The 27,953-nt window shown below is 50.0% G+C and overlaps 12 protein-coding genes across 12 annotated transcripts; 5 read left to right on the top strand and 7 right to left on the bottom strand.

Moving 5' to 3' along the window:
* Window positions 1-30: 30 nt before the first annotated feature.
* On the bottom strand, window positions 31-869 carry BDV17DRAFT_13843 (uncharacterized protein). The gene has a single exon (XM_073754267.1). The coding sequence runs from the start codon at window positions 708-710 to the stop codon at window positions 186-188; it is 525 nt and encodes a 174-aa protein (XP_073618106.1). The 5' UTR covers window positions 711-869; the 3' UTR covers window positions 31-185.
* Window positions 870-2,253, top strand: BDV17DRAFT_13844 (class I SAM-dependent methyltransferase). The gene is made up of 6 exons (XM_073754269.1): window positions 870-1,108; window positions 1,174-1,220; window positions 1,282-1,402; window positions 1,457-1,618; window positions 1,682-1,747; window positions 1,935-2,253. The coding sequence occupies exons 1-6, from the start codon at window positions 1,028-1,030 to the stop codon at window positions 2,082-2,084; spliced, it is 627 nt and encodes a 208-aa protein (XP_073618105.1). The 5' UTR covers window positions 870-1,027; the 3' UTR covers window positions 2,085-2,253.
* A 2,231-nt stretch (window positions 2,254-4,484) lies between these two features.
* Window positions 4,485-5,677, top strand: BDV17DRAFT_288817 (KRR1 small subunit processome component; the record flags this gene model as incomplete). Its single annotated transcript, XM_073761499.1, has 3 exons — window positions 4,485-4,544; window positions 4,605-4,877; window positions 4,934-5,677. 3 exons carry the CDS (start codon window positions 4,485-4,487, stop codon window positions 5,675-5,677), a joined length of 1,077 nt encoding a protein of 358 aa, XP_073618104.1.
* Window positions 5,678-6,208: 531 nt separating this feature from the next.
* BDV17DRAFT_297104 (vacuole effluxer Atg22 like-domain-containing protein) lies at window positions 6,209-7,984 on the bottom strand (the record flags this gene model as incomplete). Its single annotated transcript, XM_073763430.1, has 7 exons — window positions 6,209-6,449; window positions 6,564-6,655; window positions 6,716-6,840; window positions 6,896-7,377; window positions 7,487-7,655; window positions 7,735-7,769; window positions 7,818-7,984. 7 exons carry the CDS (start codon window positions 7,982-7,984, stop codon window positions 6,209-6,211), a joined length of 1,311 nt encoding a protein of 436 aa, XP_073618103.1.
* Window positions 7,985-8,808: 824 nt separating this feature from the next.
* On the bottom strand, window positions 8,809-9,468 carry BDV17DRAFT_288815 (uncharacterized protein; the record flags this gene model as incomplete). The annotated part of the gene is made up of 1 exon (XM_073761498.1): window positions 8,809-9,468. One exon carries the CDS (start codon window positions 9,466-9,468, stop codon window positions 8,809-8,811), a length of 660 nt encoding a protein of 219 aa, XP_073618102.1.
* Window positions 9,469-10,998: 1,530 nt separating this feature from the next.
* BDV17DRAFT_288814 (uncharacterized protein) lies at window positions 10,999-11,571 on the bottom strand (the record flags this gene model as incomplete). The annotated part of the gene is made up of 1 exon (XM_073761497.1): window positions 10,999-11,571. One exon carries the CDS (start codon window positions 11,569-11,571, stop codon window positions 10,999-11,001), a length of 573 nt encoding a protein of 190 aa, XP_073618101.1.
* A 501-nt stretch (window positions 11,572-12,072) lies between these two features.
* BDV17DRAFT_256382 (uncharacterized protein) lies at window positions 12,073-12,474 on the top strand. The gene has a single exon (XM_073757072.1). It carries the CDS (start codon window positions 12,130-12,132, stop codon window positions 12,364-12,366), a length of 237 nt encoding a protein of 78 aa, XP_073618100.1. The 5' UTR covers window positions 12,073-12,129; the 3' UTR covers window positions 12,367-12,474.
* Window positions 12,475-15,023: 2,549 nt separating this feature from the next.
* BDV17DRAFT_297102 (5'-methylthioadenosine/S-adenosylhomocysteine nucleosidase family protein) lies at window positions 15,024-16,081 on the bottom strand (the record flags this gene model as incomplete). Its single annotated transcript, XM_073763429.1, has 2 exons — window positions 15,024-15,496; window positions 15,571-16,081. 2 exons carry the CDS (start codon window positions 16,079-16,081, stop codon window positions 15,111-15,113), a joined length of 897 nt encoding a protein of 298 aa, XP_073618099.1. The 3' UTR covers window positions 15,024-15,110.
* A 2,444-nt stretch (window positions 16,082-18,525) lies between these two features.
* Window positions 18,526-20,569, bottom strand: BDV17DRAFT_256380 (uncharacterized protein). The gene is made up of 2 exons (XM_073757071.1): window positions 19,467-20,569; window positions 18,526-19,410 (listed from the first exon to the last, which is right to left on the bottom strand). Exons 1-2 carry the CDS (start codon window positions 20,015-20,017, stop codon window positions 18,837-18,839), a joined length of 1,125 nt encoding a protein of 374 aa, XP_073618098.1. The 5' UTR covers window positions 20,018-20,569; the 3' UTR covers window positions 18,526-18,836.
* A 923-nt stretch (window positions 20,570-21,492) lies between these two features.
* BDV17DRAFT_256378 (uncharacterized protein) lies at window positions 21,493-22,720 on the top strand. The gene is made up of 2 exons (XM_073757070.1): window positions 21,493-22,605; window positions 22,671-22,720. The coding sequence occupies exon 1, from the start codon at window positions 21,811-21,813 to the stop codon at window positions 22,147-22,149; it is 339 nt and encodes a 112-aa protein (XP_073618097.1). The 5' UTR covers window positions 21,493-21,810; the 3' UTR covers window positions 22,150-22,605; window positions 22,671-22,720.
* BDV17DRAFT_13750 (putative bifunctional fatty acid transporter/acyl-CoA synthetase (FAT1)) lies at window positions 22,589-24,973 on the bottom strand. Its single transcript, XM_073754246.1, has 5 exons — window positions 24,552-24,973; window positions 24,346-24,501; window positions 24,031-24,290; window positions 22,928-23,961; window positions 22,589-22,873 (listed from the first exon to the last, which is right to left on the bottom strand). The coding sequence occupies exons 1-5, from the start codon at window positions 24,835-24,837 to the stop codon at window positions 22,702-22,704; spliced, it is 1,908 nt and encodes a 635-aa protein (XP_073618096.1). The 5' UTR covers window positions 24,838-24,973; the 3' UTR covers window positions 22,589-22,701.
* Window positions 24,974-25,657: 684 nt separating this feature from the next.
* Window positions 25,658-27,683, top strand: BDV17DRAFT_13738 (putative peroxisomal 3-ketoacyl-coA thiolase (Kat1)). The gene is made up of 6 exons (XM_073754243.1): window positions 25,658-25,984; window positions 26,046-26,141; window positions 26,195-27,043; window positions 27,097-27,161; window positions 27,215-27,326; window positions 27,383-27,683. Exons 1-6 carry the CDS (start codon window positions 25,880-25,882, stop codon window positions 27,419-27,421), a joined length of 1,266 nt encoding a protein of 421 aa, XP_073618095.1. The 5' UTR covers window positions 25,658-25,879; the 3' UTR covers window positions 27,422-27,683.
* The last annotated feature ends 270 nt before the right edge of the window (window positions 27,684-27,953 follow it).

The following is a 27,953-nucleotide window of genomic DNA, read 5'->3' as shown; positions in this document are numbered from 1 at the left end:
ACACAGATGGCAGCGGCATCAAACCACAATATGGACACAAGGGTCTCTCTAAGCCCTAAGAGGCTTCATCTGTGACCTGCTTAACCGACACTAAACAATCCATGACCTTTTACTCCAATCAACCTGTGGACTCCGGAGTTTTTCTTCGCGAATCCTTGCCCCTCCTGGCTATGCGATTTACGTCCCTACCGTGTTGATAGACATGGCTGGTGCCAGGTTCTCCATTCAGTCTCCTGTTCGGGGCTTAGGTCGCCTGCCTGACGTGTATATATTCTCGAGGTTGTCATTGTCGTAAAGATTATGGCTCTCCACCGCTGAATCTGATTATTGCGTCTCGTGATGTGGCGGCCTAGGCTCCTTGATGTGACTAATATACCCAAGCTCGACGCTCCGATAGCCGCGGGGACGCCGCAACGAGACTGCAGATTTCCGGCCCTCGAAAGATGGGTCAAGGTTGGCTGATACATTTGGATGTTTTGGCCCGAAGTGAGTTCAAAGACGCGAAACAGAACAAGGAGATTGATACCGACTGTTCTGGCCACCCAAGAGCTTAATACCGAAGACCAGAATTCAGACATTGGCGGGCTTTTGCGCGAGGCAGGCGTTGTATCGTTGCGATTCGTTGACTGTGCCACTCTGGGGCGCACCAACCCCTCCGTCCCTGCAATAATGCCTGCATGTAAACGTCCTATACCTGGACAGGTAAACATGTATTTCAGCTCAGCACAGAGTGCAACCGCCGTTCTTTGGCTGCACGCAAAGGCTTAAGCCCTGGAACATCCATCGCAGTCTTCTTCAGCCTCATTGGAAAGAACTCATTCACATATCCTGCCCCATCTCCCCTTGTGGATTTCTCAACTCTTTTCAGGATAACCTGCGCGAGCATCGAGGCGGAGCAGGCTTCATACCGTCCGTACGTCTCGTACATGGGTAAGAAAAAGCGCGTCCGGTGTAGTAGCCCTCTGCCCGGTCATCTCGAGGGCAAAAAAACAGTGGCTATTTGCCCGTGCCCAGCGGTTCTCCTCTCATGCCGACGGACTGCTCTGCCACATCGATCGCTTCAACAAAGACTCGGGCCACACTAAGTTCGCGCGTCACCCGCCACAAGGTATAATTCCAACATCCCACCTTACTATGGAGTCCCCATCTCTTTCTTCTGAAACAACTTCCTAGACCACACAGAATCGGCAATTTGCGCAAGCTTTACAGACAATCATGACGTACCCATTTCCTCAAGTCTGGTTAAACATTTATGAGAGATTCTGACTTTCTATCCCCAAGGAGCCCGAATTCGCAAACAGAGGATTTGGACGACGAATACCTCCGTACTGTATCCATCCAAGGTCGAGAGTATCAACGGTACTCGCTCGATCACAGAATCTCATTTGAACCCGTGGACGATGTAAGGTAAAAACTGTCGTGGATAGGTTTGATGCTCACGCCTGCCTATCAATAGGATGAAGCGGAACGGCTGGATCTTCAGCACCAGATCTTCAGCAGAGTCTTTGACTATCGGCTTGTTTTCCCTCCCATTACTCGCCTGCGAAGAGTATTGGATTGCGGTTACGGTACCGGGTCTTGGGCCATCGATGTTGCAGAACAAAATCCAGACTGCGAGGTTCTTCATTTTCTCAAGCGTGCTGTCATAGAATCAATTAGCTGACGGTTCCATTGCTGCTAGGTAATTGGAGTTGACATTTACCCGTTCATGAATCCAGATGATACACCCGATAATCTCTGGCTGCAGGTAAGCTGCCCTGCATTCGTTCGTACGGCCCGTCAGCGACCCCAAATGCTAGAGTATTCTCCTTCATGCTAGACCTGCCAGGGAAAAAAAAATCCTAATGTTCATTATCTTCTCTGAGATATTCACGGTCGATTCCTTTCGTTCTCACGCGGTGCTGACCAACAAACGCTGACATCCGTCACGTCAGGTGGACGACCTGAACCGCCCTTTCACCTTCTCCTCGAACTCCTTTGATCTCGTCCACTCTCGACTTCTCGCGGCAGGTATCAACCGGTCCCGATGGCCATCATATATTCGAGACATCAAAAGGTTTAGTCCTTTGACGGCTGAGCCGTAGCACCAAGTCAACACTTGACGACACGAGACTGACGGTTGGATGGTATAGAGTCCTGAAGCCAGGGGGCTGGGTGCAGATGGTCGAAATATACTTCAATGTCCAATCAGACAATGGGTCCATAAGCGAAAGACATGCTTTGAGACAGTGGAGCTCGCTGCTCATGAGGTCGATGGAAGAGGTCAAGGATTTGAGGGTGGGAACTCGGATGAAGACCCTCCTAACGGCAACAGGCTTCACGGAAGTCGACGCAAAGATGATCCCTCTTCCCCTTTCCGCATGGCCTGACAGTAGGTGAAATACCTTTTGATATCTGCGTCAGGGCGTTACACTGACGGCACATGTTAGACCCTACAAGCCGAGCTATAGGGGCGATGAATGGTGATAACATCACCAGACTACTCGCTTCTTTGTCCCTGTACCCTATGACCCGACTGCTTCGTATGCCACAATCGCAATACCGAGACTTGATATCCAGAGCGCAACATGAGGTCGGCGATCGGAGCTTGAAAGCTTACTTTCCAGTGTAAGTGCTGAAATGGACGACCACAAAGAGCTCGGCAGCACATTGACAATCTTCTAGGTATGTTTGTATCGGGCGAAAACCTCGGTGCTGACCAGCCGTGAGCGACGTCCATTCGGATGGCAAGCCTGCCGTCATGACGAGCCGCCCCATCGCGTCTGGTTTTTGTGTCTTGTTTGACTACTCGAGTAGAAGTGTCAACTTTTCGTCAAGGATCAAGTCGATGAAGTCAGCGAAAGTTAGTTGCCTGAAAAGCAAATTGGTCAGTTGAATGAACACCATTATGCCCAAAGAGTTCCCATATCTTCGTCAAATCAAGAGGAGCAGGTGACAGCAACACATACATAGTAATGTTGGCACTGTCGGAGCTCCTAAGAGGTTTCGGCTACCAGACCCAGGCCCTCGTGGCTGTCCAAGACCAGTAGTGCAATGCCGTACGCTTTTGGCCAGGGCACGAGGGGTAAGGCGTGCCGAATGGCCGATTCTTGGGCTGGGATAAGACAAGGTACTCTTTTCTCCATTGCTGGTCAAATACCACTGTGGTCGCTTTGACTCATCGAGATGGAATGGTTCATAAGGCACTGCTGTTCGAGTTGCTGGTTGAACAAAAAGGGCTAGTGGGATCGGCGGCGGTTATGGGGCTCCATGAAATGGGAAAAGGATTGAGCTTGATGGATAATAGTAACAGAGGCCAACGGCCAGAATCAAGGTGATGGCCTTGAGCTGGAGAAGGGTCCGTGATGAAGCGGAAGGAACAGGGGGATGGAAGGGAGATGAAGGAAGGTGGAAGAGAGAAGGTCGTCGTAAGGTTCCAAACTGGCGGGTGCGGTTTGAGCCTTACCTCTCCTCACTCCAACACTCCCAACAAAGGGCGCCCCGACTCTGTCTGCACAGCTCATATACCATGCATGTCCATCAAATGCCTTCATTTCTTGCTTCAGACGCATCTAACATCAAGCTAGATGGTCACCGGACATTGGGTGTTGTTTGCTTCGGCCAGCACCGGCCCTTAGATGGCCTGACGATGATATATGCGAACACAAGGGCTCCATGCAATCTCTACAGGCTGAAAATCAACCGAGGTCACGTTGGCGTTCAAACGCTACGCAGATCAACTCTACAAGTACCACCGATTGGAGTCGGGTTCTTCCTTTCAGCAAAGAATATACATATCCGCTCGATGACGTTGACGAACGAATGCTGCAGATCCAACAAGAGGTTATATACTTGCTGATCAGAGCGGAACCCATTCACTTGACTTGAACCATTGTTTCACGAGCCTCCCCAGTCCAAGGCAAAACAGATACCCGATCTGTTGCCCATCTTACTCTGGTTTCGACCACAAAGAACTCGTCCAACCTGGATGAAGATTGATGAAGATATATCTCTGGGGAAGAAAGACCAATTCAAACTTCACTCAGGAGTACCAATTACAATTCTCGCCAGGGGTGAGTTCCATCTCGACTACTAAAGTATTAGACTAGAGGCCAGTACCCTCCAGGGGCGGAGCCATCAATTGGGCTCCCTAGTGTCCAATCGATCTAAGGTCTTCGTTGGCTGTCTAGAACGCAATCGTAATAATCAACTCGAACAAAGAAAAAGCTGGAGGCCCGTGCACATTATGCACGAAACCGACACCGTTTTTTTCGGAGCATTATCATCGCCAATAATCCGCAGCGAAGGGCTCTGGAAAGAGAGCCAAATGCGTAAACCCGAGGCGCGGAGGTAACAGTTGGTGCCTTATTTCTGCCGCAAGTGCGAGGCACCATAGATTCCTATCTCGGTAAGTGGCCGGCCGCCAAAAATGTTTCCGCCATCAAAAGAATTTCGCATCGTACATTATCTTGCGGTCCATCTCGACCTCTAGGAACACATGCAAAATGCCCTCCACAAACAATAAAGAGAAGCCGTGGGACACGGACGACATCGATAAGTGGAAGGTACGTTTACCGAGGGGATTTCTCCTCCGCGATCCCGCATTGACCTTTCATTCTCCGCAGATCGAAGCTTTCAAACCAGAAGACAACGCCGCCGGTAACTTCGCCGAAGAATCCTCCTTTGCTACGCTATTCCCAAAGTATCGCGAGGTGTATCTGAAAGAAGCATGGCCGGTTGTAACAAGAGCGCTGGAGAAACATGGCATCGCCTGTACTCTGGATTTGGTCGAGGGTAGCATGACGGTCAAGACGACTCGGAAGACCTTCGACCCAGCGGCGATTCTCAAAGCTCGCGATTTGATCAAGCTCTTATCACGAAGTGTTCCTGTTCAACAAGTACGTCTCAAAAAAATCAAACTCCCCTATTCCGAAGCTAACACTACCTAACCTAGGCCCTCAAGATTCTCGAAGACGGCGTTGCCTGTGACGTGATCAAAATCCGCAACCAAGTCCGCAACAAAGAACGCTTCGTCAAACGCCGCCAACGCATCCTCGGCCCGCAAGGCTCAACCCTCAAAGCCCTCGAACTCCTAACAGGAACCTACATCCTCGTGCAGGGAAACACCGTCGCAGCAATGGGCCCCTTCAAGGGCCTCAAGGAAGTCCGCCGCATCGTCGACGACTGCATGGCAAACATCCACCCAATCTACCACATCAAGGAACTTATGATTAAGCGCGAACTCGCCAAGGACCCGACCCTCGCCGGCGAATCATGGGACCGGTTCCTCCCCAACTTCAAGAAACGCACCCTCTCTAAGCGCCGCACGCCGTTCAAGGTCACGGATAAGACGAAGAAGGTCTATACGCCTTTCCCGCCCGCGCAGGAGAAGAGCAAGGTCGATTTGCAGATCGAGTCTGGAGAGTACTTCCTCTCCAAGGAGGCCAAGGAGCGTGCGCAGAAGGAAGAGGTTATGGAGAAGCAGCGGTTAAAGCGCGAGGAGAAGATGAAGGAGCGGGAGAAGGCGTTCGTTGCGCCGGAGGATCTAGAGGATGCAGAGAGGGCAAAAAAGGAGAAGAAAGAGAAGAAGAAGAAGCGGAAGAGGGAGGTGGAAGTCGAAGGAGAGGGAGAGGTCGAGTCCTCCAAGGAGAAGAAAAAGAAGAAGAGCAAGTCCAAGGCAGATTCGGACGACGAGTGATTCAGAGGCAACCTATTCGTAGAGATAATCGCATGATGCTCGTTGACCCTCTTCTGTTCGTCTGGTCGTGTTGTTGTCGGGCTTTGCAGCCTATGATTTGTTCTTTTTCTGATCTTGATGTATTCGTGAAAAAAGGCGCTGAGGCATGGTATGGCATGGGCTGGCGTTCTTCTTACTTCCATTCTTCTGTTTGACTACCAATGAATACCAAAAAGTGAGCCTCTTGACAGTGACAATTCTGAATATATTTATTATGAGCCTTTTCTCTACGCCTATACTAAGCTGAATGCAACATCGAACACTCGAGAAAAATATCCCGACTAGTGATATCCCTACCCGAACCAGAATGTTCCCCTCCAGATATATATATATATGCATACATACATACATACGCAGTAGCCTCTTATCAACAAAACCAAACACCTATGCGCTACCTACTCACATCCTCCAAGCTCCCTCTTTCACTCACTCCCACTCTGACCCGCACCCCTCCCTCCTCCCGCGTTTTTCACCCTCAGAAAAATCTCCTGCTCAACCCTTATTCTTCCCCAAATCCAACCAAACCCCCCAAACCCCCGCCGCAACAAAACTCAACGCAAACAAAAAAAAATAAAACGGCGTACTCGAATTATGTCCCGGATCCTTATCAATAATCGCACTCGACACAACCGGCCCGATAAAACTGCTCGTCTTCCCAATAATACTAAACAGACCGGAGAAAAGGAACTCGTGGCCGCGCGGAGTCACCTCGCTGATTGGGATCTGGGAATAGCTGTACCAGGGACAGACGAGCAGGCCATAGAAGGCTTGGTAGGCCCAGTCTTCTCAGTTGTTGTGGAATCCGAATCTGCTCGTCCAGATTCCGATCATGCCCCAGCTGTCCAACAGGATTATGGAGAGGGCGATGGCGTTGAACACTGTTTTTGGGCTTAGGGAGAACTTGACTTGCATTTGCCAGAAAAAATATACGCCGATTGCCTGTGCAAAATTTAGTGTAAGCCTCGATCGACGGGGAGATATTTGTGGGGAGTACTCTACCTGTGCTCCGATGCCGACGATCAAAAGGTATATGAGTTGGAGAGTGTTATAGGCTACTATGTTGTTTTGTAGGGTAGCAATCACCGTCACCGTGGTGTTGAGTGAGTCGCCGACGAGAAAGTATCCTGCGTTATGCATGTATGATATGAACCATGGACGGTATCAGGAACAAACTCAAACCTATTAACAAGATAAAGCAACTCTGTTTCAACTTCCAGATCTGTGCATCGCAACCCAGAGCTGCTTCAGCCGAGCGACAACAATACTCCGCCCATTCGTATCCTGCCCCGGGCCGCCGTTTCTCAATGAAGAACCACGGCAGAGAAACAAGAAGCCAGACACCGCTAGCGAACGCAATTAACACGCTCAAGCTCCAGTTATTATTCTGTTCGCTGTCGTCGACGCGTAACCCGAGCATGATCCCGACAATGATAGCGAGGATGAAGATTTCCGCAACGGACTGCACGTAGAAGGCAATATTCGCCAGCTGGCTGCGCTTCATCGTGTCGGCAAAGTCGTACTCCTCTCGCGTGATACTGCCCGCCTGATACTCGTCGGCTTTCGTCTTCATCTCTGTGGTGTTGCGCGCTAGGCCTGGGAAGGCTGCTGCCCAGAAGGTTAGGGTCGTCTGGTACGCGACAATCCGGCCATGTATAGCCCAACTGCGAAGTGCCATTTGTCCGCGGGTTGAACGCCCAACCAGCCAAAGCCGATACCATACGCGACGGTCGATAGTCCGATGAGGATATTCGGGCGCCAGGTTCCAGAAACTCCGCGAAGCTCCCGATGACCAGGAAGACAACGACCTGGATAGCGAAGGGGATCCCATTGCAGAGAAGGACGATGCTCTCAACGGATCGCAATTGTCCAGCAAAGAGTAAGACACCTTCATCTCCTGCAGCTTGAGCCAGTAAATTTTGAAAGGCAGTAGGTGCGAAGTCTGGTTGCCATCAGCATTTGTTTGTACTAGCCGGTTAAGCTTTTGCCAAGTATCCGAGGGGGCTCGTCTTGCGACTCACTAAATAGAGATAACCCGTTGTTTCCAATGTAGTAACTGGCAGACGTTCAGCAGGGAGTGCGCTGGGATCAAATTCACACGCACGCATAGTAAGCCCATATTCCTAGCCGGGTGGTCCGGTAGTTGTCGTCGAACTGGTCGGGAGCCGTGGGTTGTTCGCCGTACGCTTCGATGTCGGCCTCGACTACACCCACGGCTTGGACGGTCGGGCCTTGAGGCTTTTCGTCCTCGTGAGATGCGTTGGTAGCCATGCCGAACGAGAGTGCCCAGGCATATTGACGGACTGGCAAAACTCTCGCCGGTCTGTTTAAGTCATTGAAGGGGCAGAGATTTCTGAACCTTGCCATACGATTGACCGTTCCCAACCCCAAACCGGACTACAAGAGGGAAACTACCATGCACTGCTGCTAAAACTTCGTATCTACGTCAGGTAGACTACAGCAGTGAACAACTCATAGGAAACAAAGTTATGAATGAACGGTTATGCAGAAAGCTGTCCTTGCCAGTTTAGGCTTTATCTGCTGGCTGGAGCCCGGACACTATATCTACCACATCCCCACCCATAGATAATCAGCCAGAATGAGTGCTCCGTAGGTCCAGTCGGTTCCTAGGTATCTAAGTATCTCGGCACATCCGCTCAAGTACCTTCCTCCATCCTCCCCTCACCTCCAGCTCCAGGTCCAGGTCCGCTGCCTACATGGGCAACCAAGAGAGACGCCAGCCGATTGCTGAATCTTATATAGACCCTGCAGCAAGCAAACCGGCAATTTTCAGGGCGTTCCGAATATAGTGGTTTAATACCCTGAGCTACGTGGACGGGCAGCTTGCTCGTGGGTAACTAACCTCCGAAATTCTGAAGTCAGGTCTAATAAAAATTGTCTTTCCGACCATGGGCTAAATACCAGACTCTTTTATGATTTCAAATGAGGTATTTCTATTCTATGTTCAAAATGGGAAAAAATGAGAAAGATGCTGGAGTTCTACTCGTACAGGCGTATAAATAGGGCCAAAGGAAACAGGGTGCTGAAACGGGACAACGCAGAGTCACGCGACAGTCTAACAAGAGCATATGCACTCAAGCAACGGGATGGAGGTCCTTGCATCCACTGAAAACAAGGGTACCGGCGATAATAATCGACATGATCGTCTCAATATCCTTAGGAACAGACAAGGACCAAGGACCGTATTCGTTCATGGTCAGAAACGACTCGCAGGGTACAGTCCGCTTCGCATTCGTCATATAGTCCACATAGTCGGCGTCATATTCCGCAAAGATGAGATATATGGCGTCCCAGCTCTGCGATATCATCAGGCGGCGGAACGTCTTCTTGGAATTGCCAGTGATTGCATCTCGTTCACAATGTATCCACGCCGCCATTTGGGCGGTCTCTTGCATACGGGCCTTAGGACAGGAGAGGCGCGGCACTGGCTTGGCTTCAATGATGACGTTTGAGGTTTTGATCGGGTGGTTCTGGGTATAGAGGTAGCCATCCGTGCGGGCCTCGTATACCTTTTGCCCTTTGTCTGTCTTCACCTTGAAGCCAGGTATCGAGAAGGTGGTGGTGAATGCTAAGAGGACTAGCAAGGTATTGACCACGTTCTCATCGGAGACTTTGGAGAAGGTCTGTTTCTCTGGCTCTTCGTAATCGGGATCAATTTCACCCATGACTGTGGCGGGACTCCAGCTGGCTTCGGAACTTGGAGAGCCAGGGAGCTTTAGCGGGGACTCCGGCATGTTGTTGAGAGTCATTCCTGCCATTCCTTGGGCCAGCACTTGGCATCTTCTTTGGCCTTCTCTGCCTTGAGAAGCTTGGGCAGATTTCTGTTGGCATTTTCGAACAGAGGACTCGAGGCAACTTTGGGCTTTGGAGGTCTGGGCCTGAGCTTGACACTCTCTGCATAGGGCGTGGAAGTAAAGTCCAGATTCTCTTCGGTATCTTCCATGGGCTTTTCCATCCGGAGAAGTACCTGCTAAAGGCACCAGACATGCATGAGCCTCTCGACCTTGGACGGTACAGGGATGATGTTCTCGAAAGGTGTTCTCGTAGGAACCATTTTGTAGAACGCCTCCCAGCCTGGCGGGCTTTTGAGAAGCTGGCGGGCTTTATTGAGCCCATCGATACCCCAGTCCTGTGACTTGAAACCCTTCGCTTTGCTCATTTTCCATAGAGGCTTCAGTCCCAGGCATTGAGGTTCTTGAATCTTCAAGGCCGAGTTCGAACCCTGGAGTCCGAAAATGTTCTTGAACAGGACTTTGTTGGCTTTCGCCTGCGCCCTCCACTGTTTGGCGTTGGTAGATACTCTCGGGTAGTGTCGGCATTTTGAACTCAGGATATCAGGAAGGAACAGAGATAAATGGAGGTTAAGGACAGGTTGAAAAAGGTGAGCACCGATGTGCGTGGGTTTGGAGAAACAGGAGACGACTGGACAAGAGAATCAGGACACAAGATAGAAAAGCTTCTTGAGGCAGACCCTCTGGGCGAGAAATTAATTAAGAAGCCAAATCAGTAATGGGAAATACTGGGAAAGATTCAATGAGTGCAGTGTAGTAGATATCAGAGAAGCTGTAGAACGAGAAAGTACGTCTAGACGGAGGCTCTATGGGAGGGTCGAACTGCCATGCCAGAATCAACAAAAACGGCCAAAGAGCAGTCTCTAATCTTCTGGAGTATTAGTTGTGACGGTTAGCGGGGTGCCAAAAACGGCCCTCATTGAACTGTCCGTCTGCCTGCAGATGCGATTTGTACATTGAGGGTAGATGATCATTATCTATCTTCCTAGAATTCGTCCTACAAGCCCTCTTTTGACAGAAGGGTCTTAAAGCCCTGACAGAGTGTGTCCATCACCTCGTCCTTCAGGCTGTCTTCAACGAGCATTTCAGCTATTTCCGTAATGTCTGGCGGCTCTCCTTGTCCCGCAACAGCCCATATTTCGGCTACCATTTTGCGCAGGATATCATTCCGGCAAGCGGAGTGATTCGCCGCAATAAATAGGTTTTCTATAATGACGGACATCCTGCAAAGGTTTTCTTTCCGTGCAATGCTTCGCCATTAAACCCTCATGAATCTGGCGGTAATAGGCGAGCGTCTCCGGAGAGTCCTCCCATACTCCTTCTGGCTCCTCGCCGTATCCCATGGACTCCGTGTAGCTGTACATCGCCGGGTCCTAGTCTCGTGTAAGCCACCCGGGCTATTTCTCGTTACCCAGTGTGCGGGGCACAGCGGCGACTCCATCCCAGTCAATGATACCTTGCAGCTCGCCCTCATCAGAGACTAAGGAAGTTCTGAATGTCAAAGTCTGGATGGGCGAGGACAAAGGGATCGGTATCATCGGGCTCGGGAATCCAGCTGATCAGCTGGCGCAGGGGCATCGCGAGACCCTTCGGAATCGGCTTTTGCTCAGGGTGCTCGTCGAGCATAACGGTGTAGTATGCTTCGGAGTCGCTGGAAGCTGGATACTCAATGTAAATAGGGTCGTCGACTGGGTCTTTATGGATGAACCATTGGTCCAGCATAGCCTTGTTGTCAAGCCGTCGGATAGGCCCGATATTAGATGGTTGGCCGTCGTCGTCAAATATCAGTTGGCCGCCGGCCCGGAACGAAAACTGGCCTAACTGGGCCATTGCCGACGCGATACCTTCGAGAGCACGAATGCGGCGTGAAAGCGTGGTGTCGGTGCTGGCCCCGGTCAGCTGGTCTCCAAACCAGACGTCGTACAGTGAGACCCTATCGATGAATGTCATCACAATGTAAGGACAGCGAAGGGTGTTTTCAGTTGTCGAGGAGAAGTCTAGAGCATCAGAGAGAGGTATTGAGGTTTCGCGCTTTAAGAGGCGCATTGTGTTCGCCTCGCATGCCAGGGCCGAAGCAGACGATTCATCCCATTTGTCTGCGGTGCCGTTGATGGGGATCTCCACGAGCCAGCGAAGGCCATCATCGAAGGCCACGGAAAAGAGCACATGGTACGAACCATACAGATAACCCTACCTGCAAGAAATCCTGTTCTATCCGATGTGTAAACGAAGGTCATGTGAATTTCTGCGATACTCATAACAAATACTATAAGCCTGGTAAAGAATGTGCTTCTTGCCACTCAGCCGATATGCGAGACAGCAACGCCGCGATTGTGGTAGAGCCAAGTGAGCAAGCAGGTGGAAAATTGAATGAGCCCTTGCTTAATACTATTACGGCTTAAGGCCACGCTATATTCGTAGAATACTTTTGCCCCCTGCCCTTTTCTGGTTATTCCTGTCCTTCCTCGTTTGCATAGGTGTTAAAGACCGGCAGGCAGAAAACAGCTATCTTGCTAGCCTTGGTGTAGGGCAAGTAAATTTATGCGATGCAGGGCCCGTTATGACCATGCATGTCAAGCCTCTGAATCTAGCGAGAGCGAGAGCATGTGCATATGTGGATCATTTTCCGTGGAACTGTGGTCGAGCCCGGGGTGTCGTACTAGTAACCGAACGACGGCTTTGTGCCCTCCTTTCCTCGCCAATAAGAGTGGCGATTGCTGCAAGCGGTCCTTGCAGTTACGTTTATGTTTGGATGTCGAAGAAGCAGTCGGACCATTGACTCACGCCCTTCTTTTGCTGCTACTGACAGCGGCCTTTGTCCTTGGTTATCTGGCGAGTTAACATCGACATGCTTGTTGGCCAGCAGCAGCTTGGCTACTTCCTCATGCCCTTTCTGCGCTGCCCACCACAGCGCTGTCTGCCCGGAATTGTCTTTGAAGTCGACCGAGATATCAGGATGCTGTAATAGTAAGCTGACGACTTCTTTGTGTCCAGCTTCCGCCCCCTTTTGTCAAAGCTGTTCTAGCGTCTTCGTCTGTCGATTTTACACTGGGACCTACAGCCAACAATATCTCAGTCACCTTCTGATAGACCCTGTGAGCGGCGGTATGAAGAAGCTGTCTTCTAAGTTCGATTGCGCAACAGCCTGATCTTGGTCCACCAGAGGCGTACTAACAATGGAGCAAGACCAGTGCTCGAGAAAGTAATCTGCGGGATGGCGAGTTAATCCTGTGGTGAAGTCGGCAACTATGGCTGAAATGCTGGTGTTGAGCAGGCAGATGTCTATGTGATACTTGAGATACGGCAGAGCATAGCTTGCCAACGGCCATTCGTCTATATATTCGACCTAGCTCTCGAGGTGCTGTTGTGACCAGGAGTTGTTTTTCGGACGGCCCTGAGCAAGATCCGTAGCTGTGGTAGTGGTCATTAGATACCGGAGGCAAGTCGTGGAGATGCATACGTGTGCCTCTTTCGCGGACACTGCGAGATTTGCGGCTATGTAGCGGCTCAGTTCGAGGAAAAACTCGCGTACTGTTTGGTGCATAACCTGAACGATCTGGATTCCTGCCGAGGAATCTGTAAGATTGGGGCATTCAAAGAGCTGGAGAAGACATGGCCCTACCTCCTTGCCATTTGATTTCCAGGAAATGGCCTCCGCAATGGATAATACGCTGTTCGAATGGCACCCCTTTGCGAAATGCGTTGTAGGAAGGGGTGAGAGCATCCGGCTCATCTGGGATAGCAAGAGCATGACGCAGTTCGTGCACCGCCAGAGGACGGCGCGCCCAGAGGACGAACCATAGTAATTCCACACCAGCCCGGACGGTTCGTTGGTCCCTCTGCATTTGCTCAAACATGAGCACGTAGAGATCATGCAGCTCAGTTGGGAGTTTAAAACGCGAAAATATCTTCCTCACAGGAGCCGTCCTCGACGAAGTCCAGCAGCTGTTCTCCGACTAGCCTCAACCGGAGGAATACGCCCTGGGCATGTTCAACGATATAATCCGTGGTCTGGATCAGAAGATGCGTCATATTGAGGTCCGACAAAAAGGAGCGCGCAAACCGCGAAATATCATCTTTCGTCTCATCCTGCAAGATAATTGAATTTTGTACGGTGCTGACCGCGAGCTCTCCGATGGGTCGGCTTGCAACGAAAACTTTCAATACGCAATTCTTTGTCTCAGTGCATAGCCGGGACAATAGTTACACGATCTTGCGCCTATCCCTATCATCCGATTCTTCCACAGCATCGATGATAAGATATAATCGCTCCAGTGCTGAGTAGTCCTGTATTGATCTCAGCACGGACTGCAATGCCTCATACCGCCATTCTACGCCCAGCCGACCCCTGGGCTGTTTTCGATATTCGGTTTGGAATCCGTGATAAAATAAGGCCTCTTCCTGGTAGATGATATCGTAGAGTATTGACCGAAGCATGTTGTAATGGCTTGGAGCTCACCATCCCTAATGCTGTAAAAGAACCTCGCTACAACAGCAGATGCTGCAGCTGGCTCCCGTTCCAACAGGTTGTCGTTAAAATACATGGTGAGTGTGCTCTTTCCACTACCAAGATTTCCGTCTATTAGTAAAAATCCGGACGATTCCAAAGCCGACCAGTCCCAGTATTGCTTATGCCTCCAGAGCCACTGGCAAGAGCCTTCACGTTCCTTTGAGATCTTGGCCAGTCGTGTGTTATCGAAACGAAGGCTAGTTAGGCACTCTGCAGTACGTTAGCCCGAGCTTACTGTGAACCGTAAATAGGTTTTATCCACACCTTTTCGTTCCTTGTCGTAATCAATACAGGGAAGTCCGGCGAATGCATGATGCAATGCGGTCAGAGACCTCCCAGTTAGAAGGACCTTAACATCGGGCAGCCGCTGCTGTAGCTGGTTAACAAAAACACGAACTTCAGGTGCGAAGTCCAAACATTGGGCTACATCAAAACCGTCAATAAGAAGTAATAGACCTCGCCGTGAATTCTCAGCTAGAGCCTTTGCCAGAGCAAGCAAGCGATTCGTGTGGGGGACATCCCTCCACTTAGAAATAATTGCACTGGGAGTATCCCTCTCACGAATATCCAGGTTTTTTCAAACAGCAGCCTGGCTCCTTGATAAGATTGTACAAGTATGTCTGGACAAAGGCTCGCGTCTTGCTGCTTTCTAAGTATTGAATAGTTTGCAGAAGAAGAGTATCAACAATAGACGCATCTATTGAAAATGAACAGAAGAGGCATAGCACAAAGCGCCCTGTAGCCACGGCTGCTTCTTTTTCGAAAGCAATGATGTGAGACGATGCTTGAGATACATTCCACTTCGACGGCTCGCAAAGCCGGAGCACCTGCGGCGGCTCTGCAGAGGCCCATGTTTTGAAGTCTGCATTCTGAAATACTGAAGGAAAGAAGGGACACTCGCGGCGTAGGAGCGAGATGCTCTTCATGACGTTGTCTTGGTCCATTACTGATAGTTGGTGCTTGATAAAGCGTTTCAAGTGCAGACCATCAATCGCGAGTTGAATCCTCTCCTGATCTGAATGGTGTGTTAGCTCACCTGCTCGCCAGGCTAGACCTACTTATATAAACGGTGGCCTCAATCTTGAATAATATCGTTATCCGTCGTCTCGTTGAAAGTCCGTTCTGAGGGCAGCTCGTCTGTAGGTATGACCGAAAGCAATTCCTTAGCATAAGCTGCCGCCGTTGTTGCCGCATAAGGCTGCCATTGTTTGTTCTTATGCGAGTCCGCATAGTCACTGACACCGCGGATGGCTAGACATGGAAAGTCACTGAGCAGCCCCGCTGCTTCCATATCAAAACAGAGAACTTCTCCTAGCTCACGGCTGAGCTGGACTCTGGTAGTGTCATCTCGGATTACTTGATTTCCTGAAGCGATGGTGCCATAATGAACTACATCACTTGGGCCTCCACGGGTCGTTCGCCGTGCTATCTGATCCTTCTCGCAGTCATCACACGTCAGGCCTCCAGAGTGTTTGTAGGTAGATTGATACAAGGTATCAAGTTTGGGGCGTTCAAATTCAGCAAGCGAACCAAACGTGGCCAGGTGCCGAAAGTGCTCCGTTGAATGCGATGATGGGCTTTCAGTTTTGCGAGGCCCTGTAGGAGAAGATTCGGTGGTGCGTTTAGAGAGCCGGTCCGTACAAACCCACTGGCGGTGGACTTGCCAAAATCGTATTGAACAACCCCGCCGTGCTCGCCACGAGGCTCACTGACAGTCACATCCCCAAGCCGGATGTCATGCTCGCGACCCGGAACACCGCCACCAATACCGACCATCAATCCAAATCGAATAGATTTGAACTTTGCTTTTATTCGTGCGGCGGATACGGCTGCAGGATTTGTTCCTGTTCGACCAGCAGGCAGGTACGCAATGGCAACATTGTGCCCACCCCTCCGACCAAGTGTGCAAAGATTGGCTTCGCCCAATTCGGGGGTTAAATCCTCATGCTCTTCATCGAACATCTTCAGCGCTGCTGCAAGTTCAACCGGAAGCGCACAAACCAATCCCACTGTGTAGTCCGAGAGCTGTGGCCGAGGTCGCTTCATTACTGCCTTGTAGAAGGTCAGCAGGGAGAAATAGTGAATAAGCACAAAGCTCACCCACCCCGCGATCAATTTGTTGTATTCAAAATTAACAAGGCTTCCAGTGTCACAATCTTTGAATACAACAGATACGCAGTACAGCGAGTGTCTATTACAAATATTCTCATGATAATGTCGAGCCTACGAAATGAGAGGAGGGGACTTGGCAGCACTCCATGCAGAATTCAGCCTCGCGGAAGTAATGTGGCAGGGGTACGTGGCATCAATGGTCATACCCATTATCTCGCTGCGTTCTTGGCCTGCAGCGCTCTACAGATTCATGGAAGCTGGCTGAAACAACACCTGGTTTAGCAGGTTATGGGCTCAAGTGGGTTCTATAATACTACATCGTCAACCGGCAACAAAATCCAGAATGAGGGCAGAAAGATTCTAGAGAAGAGAGTATGCAACTATGTTGATCTGGATGTGAGATGATTCTCGTGACGCCAGCCCTCCCTCACGCCGGTACAAATCCTAGGGCCTTTATCCACCGGTCCGCAGTCTGCTGGAGTCTCGTCAAGGAGGGGTGCCAAACATCTGTGGTGTTCTGCCCCGGGAACACACCAGATACACCAAAGATCTCCCCACAGCTCACTAGAATCCCAGCAGGTCCTCCCTGGGGGAGGGGGGAAATACTCACACGAAACTGTTTATTCGCATTTCCGGCCGCTGTCCGCTCGTACACATGTATCTCCCGTGCTACAGAGTCATTCGCCTGTTTCGACCAGTTGAAAAAAAAAAAAAAAGGTTGGGTCGCCCTCCCTGAAGCTATAATTCCATCCCGGCAATCAGTTTCGGCCGACTATCCCACCACCCTGATTCTGCGACTATAGAAGGTAGGTTATCTGCGTTCAGGATAAGGGGCCAGTCGAGCTCGTTCCTGGAACCCGCGTCTAGGGCCGCGAAGTCTTGAAAGGCTGTTATTATCAGCTGGGTGTCTGTATTATATGGCTTTCAAATAAAGTAAGGCTGCATTATACTACTCACTTGTTCCCGCAATACTGTCGAAATGATCCCGTTCATTCCGAGACAAGAAGTTTATCTCCTGCAACTCACCAAGCTCCTTCATGAGCCACATCTGGGGGGCATCATGAACCTTGGTCGGCATCACTCGGACTATGATTTTGTTTGTATAGGAATTATAGGTTATGCTGAAGATTGATTAGTAAATTATTAAACCCGGCTATAACTGCGCATGCTGTATTGACGTACCGTGGCATGAGATCCTCAATATTTGGATCTTCCCAGAGGGTCAATGGCGGCAAACCCGACGCTTGGAGGAGTCTTATCAAAGGCCAGGTCTCTGCTACAAGCTCAAGCTAAAGTGGCAGTTCTGTTGACGCAGGTTTTGTAAGAAGACGGAGGGGGTTCAGGAGGATAGTGTTTGCTGCGAAGTGCTCAAGGGACTGTTGGGCCCCCCATAATGGCAAGTCCAAATTCAGAAGTGATATTTCAAGTGAAATGAGAAAGAATTCGAGGAGATAGTGTTAAAGGAAGAGAAGAAAAAGTTAGCGAGCTGGACCAATACAACCTGTCTGATAGAGCTGGCTTAAGACCGAATTCTCATATAGCAAAAGGCTGAAGAGACTGAGCCTTATGTCTTGAAAGGAGGATATAGAGAGTCGTGTTCAGATTAATCTTAGGTGAGCAGTCCCAAGATCCCTAGAGCGGGGGGTATTAATACAAAATCTGGGCCTCGTCTCAGACAGTGAATAATGAGCGAATAATGTATTTTACTGAGTAGGGGATTTTTCATACAGACCTGAAGGCATAGGACCAGTTTTCTACTCCAGGCTTTCTGCATCGTCCCCCAAACAGCCAAGCGGACTGCCACTAACTCTGCAGTCCCCTAGAGGCCGTGACGTACAAAGACAAGAATAAAGTATCAAGGCTTCCCCGCGTTCTTGATCTGTTGTCGGCACAGAAGACTCCTCGTCCACAGATTAGTTGTTATACAAGCAGAGATGTGGGGGATGATTAGTCATTGATATTTAGCAGTCATCTGCAACCACACCCAGGCACTCACCCCCGCAGTTGGCTAAGTTACTGCAGGTGGCCGTGGGGGTATGCGCATGTGATGCCAAGAAGGGTGTCGGTAAAATAGGCTTGTACAACGGCCGCTGAAGTAGCCATATTTTCAAATCCAGGTTTAAGATGCTGGTGCTTGGCATGGAGCGGCCAGATAACGGCTGCCAGTCCTTAAGATCCGAAGGTCTTAAGGATTCTTCTGCGAACAGTAGTAAAAGAGAGTATAGATATGCGAAAGATAATAACAGTAACGTTGAATGACAGGCTATTCAAGCCACTGAAGAATGAAACACAAAGAACAGAACTAATTACATGGAAAGTGAGTGTTCTTGGATACTAGTCCATTTTCTAGCGTTCATAGCGGAGCTGCTTCTGATGGCTATGAGGCATCTCTTATCCTATCACTTCGGCTATGATAGACATGCTCTTAGTCTCTTGGCATCATATCAATACAGCCGTCTCTCTATGATCAGATAGGAACATCCTTCCGGGTTTGCCTTATGCGCTAGTGGTGGCACAGCAGGTTGATTGGCTGACATAGAGATTGTGGAGTTTACATCCGGCTCTCAGAGCGCTGCCAGTTCATTATAATTCTCATTTCCAGCGTTAGAAAGTGCCTTTTCACGCCATTCGGTTCATGTAACTGGTACTGCTCGCGTGCAAAAACAAAGAAGAAAATAAAACGCTCAGCTCAACCAACACTCTCCGGGTCTGGATGCCGCACAATGGAATCTAGAAGTAGATCAGCATACCTACCGCACACGTACTGGAAAACCCGTCTAAGCCTTTTGAGGAGTATGGAGGATGATCGGTGGCTGCTCATGCGGCAACTCAAATCTGCCAGAGGGCCCCAGACGCAAACCTCAGACAATGCGGCGTCCGGTCCTTCTAGGCCATATATCACGTAGAAGTCCCATCGGTCACCGACACAAATGCATCCTACTACAGGAGGCGGTGAGACAATCCTGTTCCGACGTTCCCACATCCAGGACACCAGTCCCGACATCCATATTCCGAGCTGGACCTCTGCCTCAACCTGGTTTCCATCCGGCGCCTTTGCTTCCACACCAGCACCTAGTAAACGTGACCCAGTATGTACATGTGCAACATGATTCATCGTTTGATCAGGCATAGCCGCAGAGATCGCATGATATTGGGATGACCACTCATTAACTGGCAATCCTACAACAAGATCGATTTTTCGGTTATAGCCATCGCGGGAAGTGGGTTTGGGTTGGTATTTCGGGTCAATTGCGTCTGTCTGCCTACAAACATGTTAGCAACGGGGCTCCAAAAAGCGGTTTTTAGTAAGAGCTCATACACGCTCCAAACTTCCAGCGGCAGGTTACCGATCGCGGTCTTCAACAATGGCTGAACTGCGTCTATAAGCCACGAACATGCATTGCACATATCAACCGTGCATTTACGCGAGGCTTGAAGCAGCCCCGCAACGTCCTCCTCCGCTGGCTCCCAGGTATCGTCATCCTCAACCAGGTAGGATAGTACCTCCTTGGCGGCACCAGGGACTGATTCAGATGACTCGTGCAGATAGGTAACACGCGGTGTTGTGCTCGTCAAGCTGGCTTTGACGCGATACGGACAAACGGTCCGTTGTCTTCGGCTGCCGGAAGTAGGGGTCATAGAGGCAGCGGACCGAGGATAAGAAGGCGAAGATATCGACGTCATCAGGGAGTCCGTTCTCGTGCACAGTATCTTGGTCTGGTGGAGAGTCTCGCTCGGTGAGGTTTCTGGTGGGGTTTCTAGAAGGTGTGCGTCTATCGAATTGATGTTTTCAGCAGCAAATGTAAGGTCGTATGAAGGGTCAACAGTATCAAGCCATTTGTCAATGGCAGCTCGCTTGATGTTGTCCATTGCGGCGTGGATGGGCTTACAAGTGGTGGGAGTAAACTGAGAGAAAGAACGACTGACGCCAGACAAGGGAAGAACTCATGACTGTTAAGTAAACTGACGGCAAGATTGACTGACGCCAGACAGTAATTGGAGCCATGAGTGCGTGTCAATTATCAGCAAGAACAACTGACACCAGGCGACAGAAGAAGTTATGAGTGTTAAGAGCAACAGTAAGCGACGCCTTGCAGGCAGGATAACAAGGTATCGGAACTGCCTGCCGGGCTGCCTGCCTTTGTTTCAGAAGCTCGAACAGCATCACATGCAGCCCTTCATTGTAGGAAGGCGGTGACTTTCATTTACTCTGCTCTTTTGTGAAGTTGAACTTTTAACTTTGTTCACAGCATCCGCTCTCTGCGCGGGCTAAAGTTTAGCAGGTAAATAGAGCCCAATCTGCGGATCGCGGCATGCTGGTCCTAAGTAGAGGGAGCCAGAAATAGCTCTTCCCCTGAAGCGTGGGTGTTTTTAAGGAGACAGAGGAAGCATACTAAGAAGCGTCAGCGACCAAAAAGCGTGGCCATGCGTGCAAAAAGATCATGGAGTTGATCCACGTGATGTCAAGGCAGAGAGTGACGGCCTCATATTTGGAATTACTCAGCCAAGCCGATAGTAACGTATTCCACAAGCGAGCGGGCCACCTCCGTATTCCATATAAAATAGCACCTTTTTAATATCTCAACAACAAGTAGGATTACAGCAATAGTATTAATATATTAAGATATATATACCCTAAGGATTCTAGATACCTTGTTTTTAGATTCTATAGATGTATATTTACCTTCTGATATTAGAATACTGTGTTATGGGCCCCTCGTACGAGGCTCCCTAATCTTGTGAACTCGGTCTACGACCTCGTCTATCTCCCATTCTCCTGTCCATACCAAGCACCTTTGCTCATTCCATTCCTTGCTTACCCCTGCTATCCTATCTAACCCTCGAACCCTTGTTAACCCCTGCGAATCTGCTTATTCATTAGGCCTTTCCTTCGAGTACTCTCTAGAGGGCTTCTCAACAAACCCTTCTTGTATCTATGGCACGGTTTAGCTAGGCAATAGCACTTCGTCCCCTAACAATATTATACAATTGTGGTGGCAGTATTCAAAGAAGTATAGCAGTAGGTCTTTATTAATCCCTTGGCATTGACCGTCCCTCCCCTCCTGTTCTCCCTCTTTCTCTTTCCTCCTCTTATCCACCCTCTATCTTCTACTACTTCCTTTCCTTCTTATTACTTATCTTCTCCTCCTCCTCATACAACAGCTATTTTTCAAGGCCTCGTTGACCATGGTAGATACCGAAGCTCAGCGGGCGGTGCAGCACTATCTCAAGCTACCTTGCGAGCGTTTTGCCAAGACACGATGTTTGCCGTGACCTTAATATCGGAAAATATACCGCTAAGCCAAAAAGGCGTCATGACTACCTAATTGGTCTTAAACAGGCATATTTCCAAGCTGACACCTTACCAAAATCTACCACACGATAAAGGCTTCCACAGATGTTCTCCCCACCGGCGACTTATTAGATTCTCTTAGAATAGAGCTATCATTACTTGATCTCGAGACTGAAACCCATAAAATAGACCCAGGGGCTTTCTTCCAACCGGTCTCAAAGGCCGAGCTCCCCACGATTGACTGGGAAATGCCTGATTTCTGGGAAGCCGATTCGGACTACAACGACCAAGTGCTTCGAACCCACCATAATCTTGGCGGAGCCCTCAATGCTGTCTGGTGGGCATACTATGATGGTTGACAAGAGCAGCCATGGGTCGAGTGCAAGTAAGCTTAGCTCACTCACTCGCGCTGGACAACAAGAACGCTTCGCTAACTTCGATGCTATGCAGGAGAGCTAAGGCGCTTCAAGCCACAACTGAATATTCTTTCAGATGGCCCTACCACTGGGAAGCCATCCATGAAGTTGAAGCGGAAGCATCTGACTCATCAGTCTCGATCCCGCACCTCATCTTCAGGGTCGTCAATCACACCGACTGTCATGAATCACTCGCACGCGGGGAGGTGATAGCGATCGCAGCGTACATGGAATGGCGCTTGAAGCAACGCGTTCTTTGGGAACATTACTACTGTCCCGTAAGTACTGCCTGATTTCCTACAGCCATTGACCAATTTACCACACATGATCATCAAAATCCAGGATACTTGCGTTTCTTAGGTATATTTTAGTTCCCGAAGCCGGTCTTATAGATAAGATAACGTGACGAAGATAGGTAGCACGATACTGCTGATGCTTTAACCTGTGAAGAGAATGCCAAAAGCTGCTCCTCGTTTGCTGTTAAACCAGTCGGCGGCGCAGGTGAGAGCTGGCTGAACGGTTAATCAGGGTATTACCATAAAGTTCCGAACACCTACAAGGCTGGAATATCATCGGCGCGCTGAGGGCGGAGCAGAGCCCTTGCGTCAAAAGGGGAACCTGGAAGCGATATGCCTAGACCGAGAATGCCATCGCTCGTTGCTAAAGAGCGAGTTCCAGACGGCGGTGGAGTGGGGGTGCTGTCATTCAGCCTGGCCGCGGGGCAAGAACTACCGGCTTCATCTTCGTGGGTAAATTCAAGCCTTAAGCTGTATATGTACATCGAAGGTACCCTAACATGATGTGTACACCCCAGTGGTATCCAAATCTCTATATAACAAAAGGCATCACAGCTTAGCAGCTCCGTCGTCAATGAGTGCCCAACTCGTCTCATCAAGTGTCTCATATCGGGTGCCGTTCAACCAATACAGCTTGTCGCCGTTCCAATCACCTTGAGGGTTCCAGCCCTTCTTCGTCAACTCGCCTTTGGCTTGCTTGAAGGTAACACCCGTCGCGACCCTGTGGCATAGACAATTAGAACAGTATGGTTATGGTCCGAGACAGGGAACTCACTTTTCTGTCAATCGGACGAGTCGCGGGATAGCGTACGACGGGACACCCTTCTTCTTCAGCTCCCCATGAAGGTTGGCCATGAAATCTGTCGCCGCGGCCTCTGAGGGCTCTTCGAGCGTGATGCCCGCGGCGCCTGCCTGTCCGTCATATGCATTCAGCTTGACGCCATACACAACGGCATCATGAACACCAGGAATGGCGGAAATATGGTCCCTGATTTCTCCCGCACTGACGTTCTCGCCCTTCCAGCGGAAGGTATCCCCCACCCGGTCTTGAAATTTAACCCAGCCATCAAGGTCTTGGACGAGGAGATCGCCTGTACGCTGGAAAAGGTCGCCTTTTTCGAAGACGTCTCGGAGCAGCTTCTTCTCTGTAGCTTCTTCGTTCTTCAAGTACTCGGTAAGCAAGCTGCGGTTTCTGACGCGGCCGATCGCCTCGCCTTCCTCGCCGATTTTTGCCCTGATGCAGAACCCGGTCTTGGGATCTCGGTAGGGCATCTCTGTGTCGGTGTCGTACTTCACGATGATTGTGTCATCCTCGAACAGGCGTTTGAGAGGACCGGAGAATCCAACTTTTCCAGCACCCCAGGAACCGAAACCAAAGTTGTCGTACTTGGCTATGCCTTCAGTTGAGCGGTAGAATTCACGAATTTCGGGGACGTTGAATCGTTCCCGGAAACGTTCCCAGATGTCTCCTCGGAGACCGTTACCGGCGGCAACAATACATTTGTGATCTTGATCGTAAGGAGAGACAGGCGTAGCCATAAGATATCTGCACAATTCTCCAATATATAAAATCCGAGTCGCCCCGGAGTCATGAACATCCTTCCAGAACTTGGAGGCAGAGAACTTGCGACGAATGCAGAGGGTGCCTGCGTTTCCTACAGAGTAGCACAACCCGGTGAAATAGGCAGTACCGTGGAACAGTGGCAGCGAACAGTAAGTTCGTAAGGGGAAATATCTCGAAGGTTTCTTGACATCAAGAGAAAGAGGGTTGGAAGTAATCATGCCCATCATGTTGCGGATCGCGCAAGCCTGTCATACTGTTAGCGTGCTCTTTGTAGTATCATCACGATTGCCGGTGCTTCGAAAGCCACAGCATACCTTAGGTTTTCCGGTCGTCCCTGACGTATATATCAATACTGATAAGTCGCTAGGTGCTCCATTCGCGGCCTTCAACGTTGACGGCGAGTATTGTTGCAGCTCGGCGGGTGTTATGAGCTCGGAGGTGGTAGATATACCATCAAAAGATGAAATATTAAACGACAGATGCGGCAGATCCGCGCATATAAATTGTGACAGATCAGGGGTTGAGATAATGAGCTTGGAGCCAGAAACATTGAGACAATGGGTAAAAGTGTCGTCTGGTTTTGAACTGGTAAGTCTTGGTCTGATGACGGAGGATAATTGTACTCATACCTCGTAGGTTGACGTTGATGAGAGCAGCAACGGCGCCCAGTTTTGAAAGGGCATAGATAATAGCAACCATTTCAGGTGAGTTGGTGGTAAAGACAGCAACAAAGTCTCCTTCATGGACCTCTCTCTGGTGCAGCAAAGCGGCAAGTCGATCCACAACTATACCAATACAATTAGTATAGGAGTCTAACTCGGGAAGAAGAACATACGGTCTTTGAGTTCAGAATAGGTCCATGATTTCCCTTCGAACCAGATTGCTTCAGTAGACCCATGCCCTTCTACTTCCACCAGTCTTTGGAGCAGTCCATAGACGGTGATTGTATCGCCTAGTTGAGCCATGCGATGAGCCAGGCGTTTCCCGTAGGCTCGGTCGCCCAGCATGTTGGATAGGTCTGTTGAAATAGAGAACTTCGCATTCAGATAAGCACCAGCCGCAACTGAGAGGGCCGATGCAGCTGCCACAGCGGGCACACTGATCTCAGAGAGAATATCCATGATGTAAAGCAATATGTGAGCCCAGAACAGACGCTGGGACAAAGGGGACAGAATATCAGCCCGGCATTGAGTGAGTCTGTGATAAGCCTTTTATGTATTCCGATTTGGAGAAATTAGCTTATTATGACATGGCTGGAAACACTGTGTTCTGACGATTCGAGGTCAGTAACGGAATCTGGGGACGGGAACTGAAAGTCGGGGGGTTGCCGTTCGCCGGACAAGCTGGGGAACAGCGCCTTGTACCGGCTTGGGGCGAGACGGTAATGAAGCGCCATGCCAGATCCGATGAAGAAAGTACGTATGAGACGGAGTTGGTATGATCCTCGCCTAGTAAGGACTGGGCGCGGGGGTTTTCTCCGGATTTCCCCCACACCGTCTAAGCGCCGGAACAAAGTACTCTGTACGGAGTGGTTTACATTGCCATTGTCTTTCGGTGAAGCTGCGACATGGAATTGTTCAACGACCTGTGCTCTCGCTTCTCTGGTCAGGCACAGTCTCAAATTTGAATATTGTCAACGGCCAAATGTAAGATGCGAAGGTCGCTTCCCCTGCAAGTCAAGATTGACACTCTCACCGAGTCGGAGTTCCACATTTTGACGAGCCGAGGCCTTCAATGTTACTGTATCTTACCGCCTATTACAGCCTTGGTCGGCTCTGCTGCCTTTGCTCCCTCCCGAAGTCCACCACCGGCAACATTTCGTCTTCAGAGGGTGCTCTGTGCCTTATGTGCGATCATTGTCGGAAGACACTGCCACCTGCTTCAAAGTGAAAGATGTTATCTATAAGCTCGCCAACGTCAAGGAAACCCGTGAAGAGTTGACTGGCAGAAAATGAAGACGTGTTGAACATTTTCAAGTCAACCTCTCGGCTGTCCTGGCCGGCTGGCCCACTCGGTCTTCTTTCGGCTGATGGCTGATCTTCGTTCTCCTCCAGAGCCGCGGTTGTTGGAGACTTGCTAGGCCTATATCATATCGTGGAGTAACTTTTTTCTCCGCACGAGTTTCTTTTTCCTCCCTCAATACTTTCCATATTCTTCATCACAATGTCTTCGCCTCAACAGCGACTATCGTCCATATCAAATCAGCTCTCGGGATCAAGTGCTGCAGCCGCCAGGGAGAAATTACTGGTCAAGAACCCTGACGATGTCGTATGATATACCCCTGATTCTCCATGATTTGGCGACATCACGGCTGACCTTGTTATGACAGGTAATAACGCTTGCTGTCCGGACACCGCTCACGAAAGCGAGAAAGGGCGGTCTGAAAGATACTCGTCTCGATGACCTGCTTATTTCTCTGCTGACGGTATGTTGCAGTTCCCATTCATATACCCTAACATTGGCTAACGAACCAACCAGAGCGTGCGCGAAAGATCCAATCTCGATCCGAACCTCGTCGAAGATGTCTGCGTTGGCAACTGTCTCTGCCCCGGCCAAGCATATGTCGCCCGATCAGCCGTGCTTGCAGCCGGATTCCCCGCGAGCACAGCAGCATCAGTCACCAACCGTTTCTGCTCATCTGGATTGCTGGCGGTCCAGAACATTGCAAACCAAATTATTGCTGGATCGATTGACGTTGGAGTTGCAGTTGGCGCAGAGAGCATGAGCACCAATGCCGACGGTGGTGCGCCGGACCTATCTAACTCAATCTTGAGCCATCCTGTCGCCTCGCAAAACACACAACCTATGGGCCAGACCTCTGAGAATGTTGCGGGCCAATTCAGCATCTCTCGCGAGAAGCACGATCAGTTCGCTGCGAAGAGTTACCAGAAAGCGGAGGCTGCTCAGAAGGCTGGCTGGTTTGAGGATGAAATCGTCCCCGTCAAAACACAAATCAAAGACCCCAAGACCGGTGAAATCAAATCCGTCGTTGTCGTTCAGGACGACGGTATCCGTTATGGAACGACTGCCGAATCGCTAGGAAAAATCCGCTCTGCCTTCCCTCAGTGGAAGCCAAGCAACACCACTGGCGGAAATGCCAGTCAGATTACCGATGGTGCAGCAGCTCTCGTGCTCATGAAGCGATCTCGCGCACAGGAACTCGGGCAACCAATTCTTGGAAAGTTTGCCGGTGCAACAGTTGTCGGCCTAGAGCCCAGAATAATGGGTATCGGGCCCTCAATCGCCATCCCCAAGATTCTTTCCAAGTTCGGTTTGACAAACAATGAAATCGACATCTTTGAAATCAACGAGGCGTTCGCGTCCATGGTACATGGTGCTGTCAAAGTTGCAATTGCATCATGAGGCTAATCAGGTGATAGGGCGTATACTGCGTTCAGAAACTTGGTCTCGATGAAGCCAAGGTGAATCCTCGAGGCGGTGCTATGTAAGGCCCCGAGTCTATTTCCGTGATAAGGACCTTTTTGCTGATTCTTTTAGTGCCTTCGGTCATCCACTGGGAGCAACCGGTGCTCGCCAGGTTGTTACTGCACTGTCGGAGCTGCGGCGACAGAACAAGCGAGTGGCCGTCACTTCAATGTGCGTTGGAACGGTAAGTGTTGATCAGTCTTCTTCACAAGCGATAAGATGCTAATGGTTTTCTTGTAGGGTATGGGTATGGCGGGTATTTTCGTCTCCGAGCATTGATTGGCGATGTCGGCGGTCACAATAAGTAACTGATGAAGCACAACGAAGCCGTCTAATCGCTTGGTGTTCCTTCAGTTGTTAATGCGGAGATGGATGGAGATGAAGATAACGACAAGCGGGGGCGGCCCACTCCGACGAAGATAGCTTACAGGAGGTATATACGACGCCTGCTCAATTGAGGCCGGTTTGAATTCAGAATTATAAGACAATTGAGTCCTGTCGAAATGTATATAGAATCAATGAAGCAGAAGTTCATGCCTCATCAGTCAGCCTGGTCCAAAAAACATCCATTGTCGAACGCCAAGAGCATCGCTTGGAGAACTAAGAATAAGAGCCGGGGCGATCACGTGCATCCCGCCCATTCGTCACCGTAGAGGCGCTTCGACGACGGAGGCGTCCCATGACACCATCACCATTCTCCAACGTTCCCATTCAACTTTCCTCTCTTATCTACTCGGCTCCTTGAACGCACCGCTGCTAGTTTAAGATTTTTTTGATACGACACTTTCAGTGATAGACGCCACTTCCTGCT

This window comes from Aspergillus undulatus (genome assembly GCF_047715775.1).
Source record: "Aspergillus undulatus strain CBS 261.88 unplaced genomic scaffold BDV17scaffold_10, whole genome shotgun sequence".
NCBI classification, from domain to species: Eukaryota; Fungi; Ascomycota; class Eurotiomycetes; order Eurotiales; family Aspergillaceae; genus Aspergillus; species Aspergillus undulatus.
Note: the sequence above shows the minus strand (reverse complement) of the source record. Positions and strands in the feature narration are given on the sequence as shown.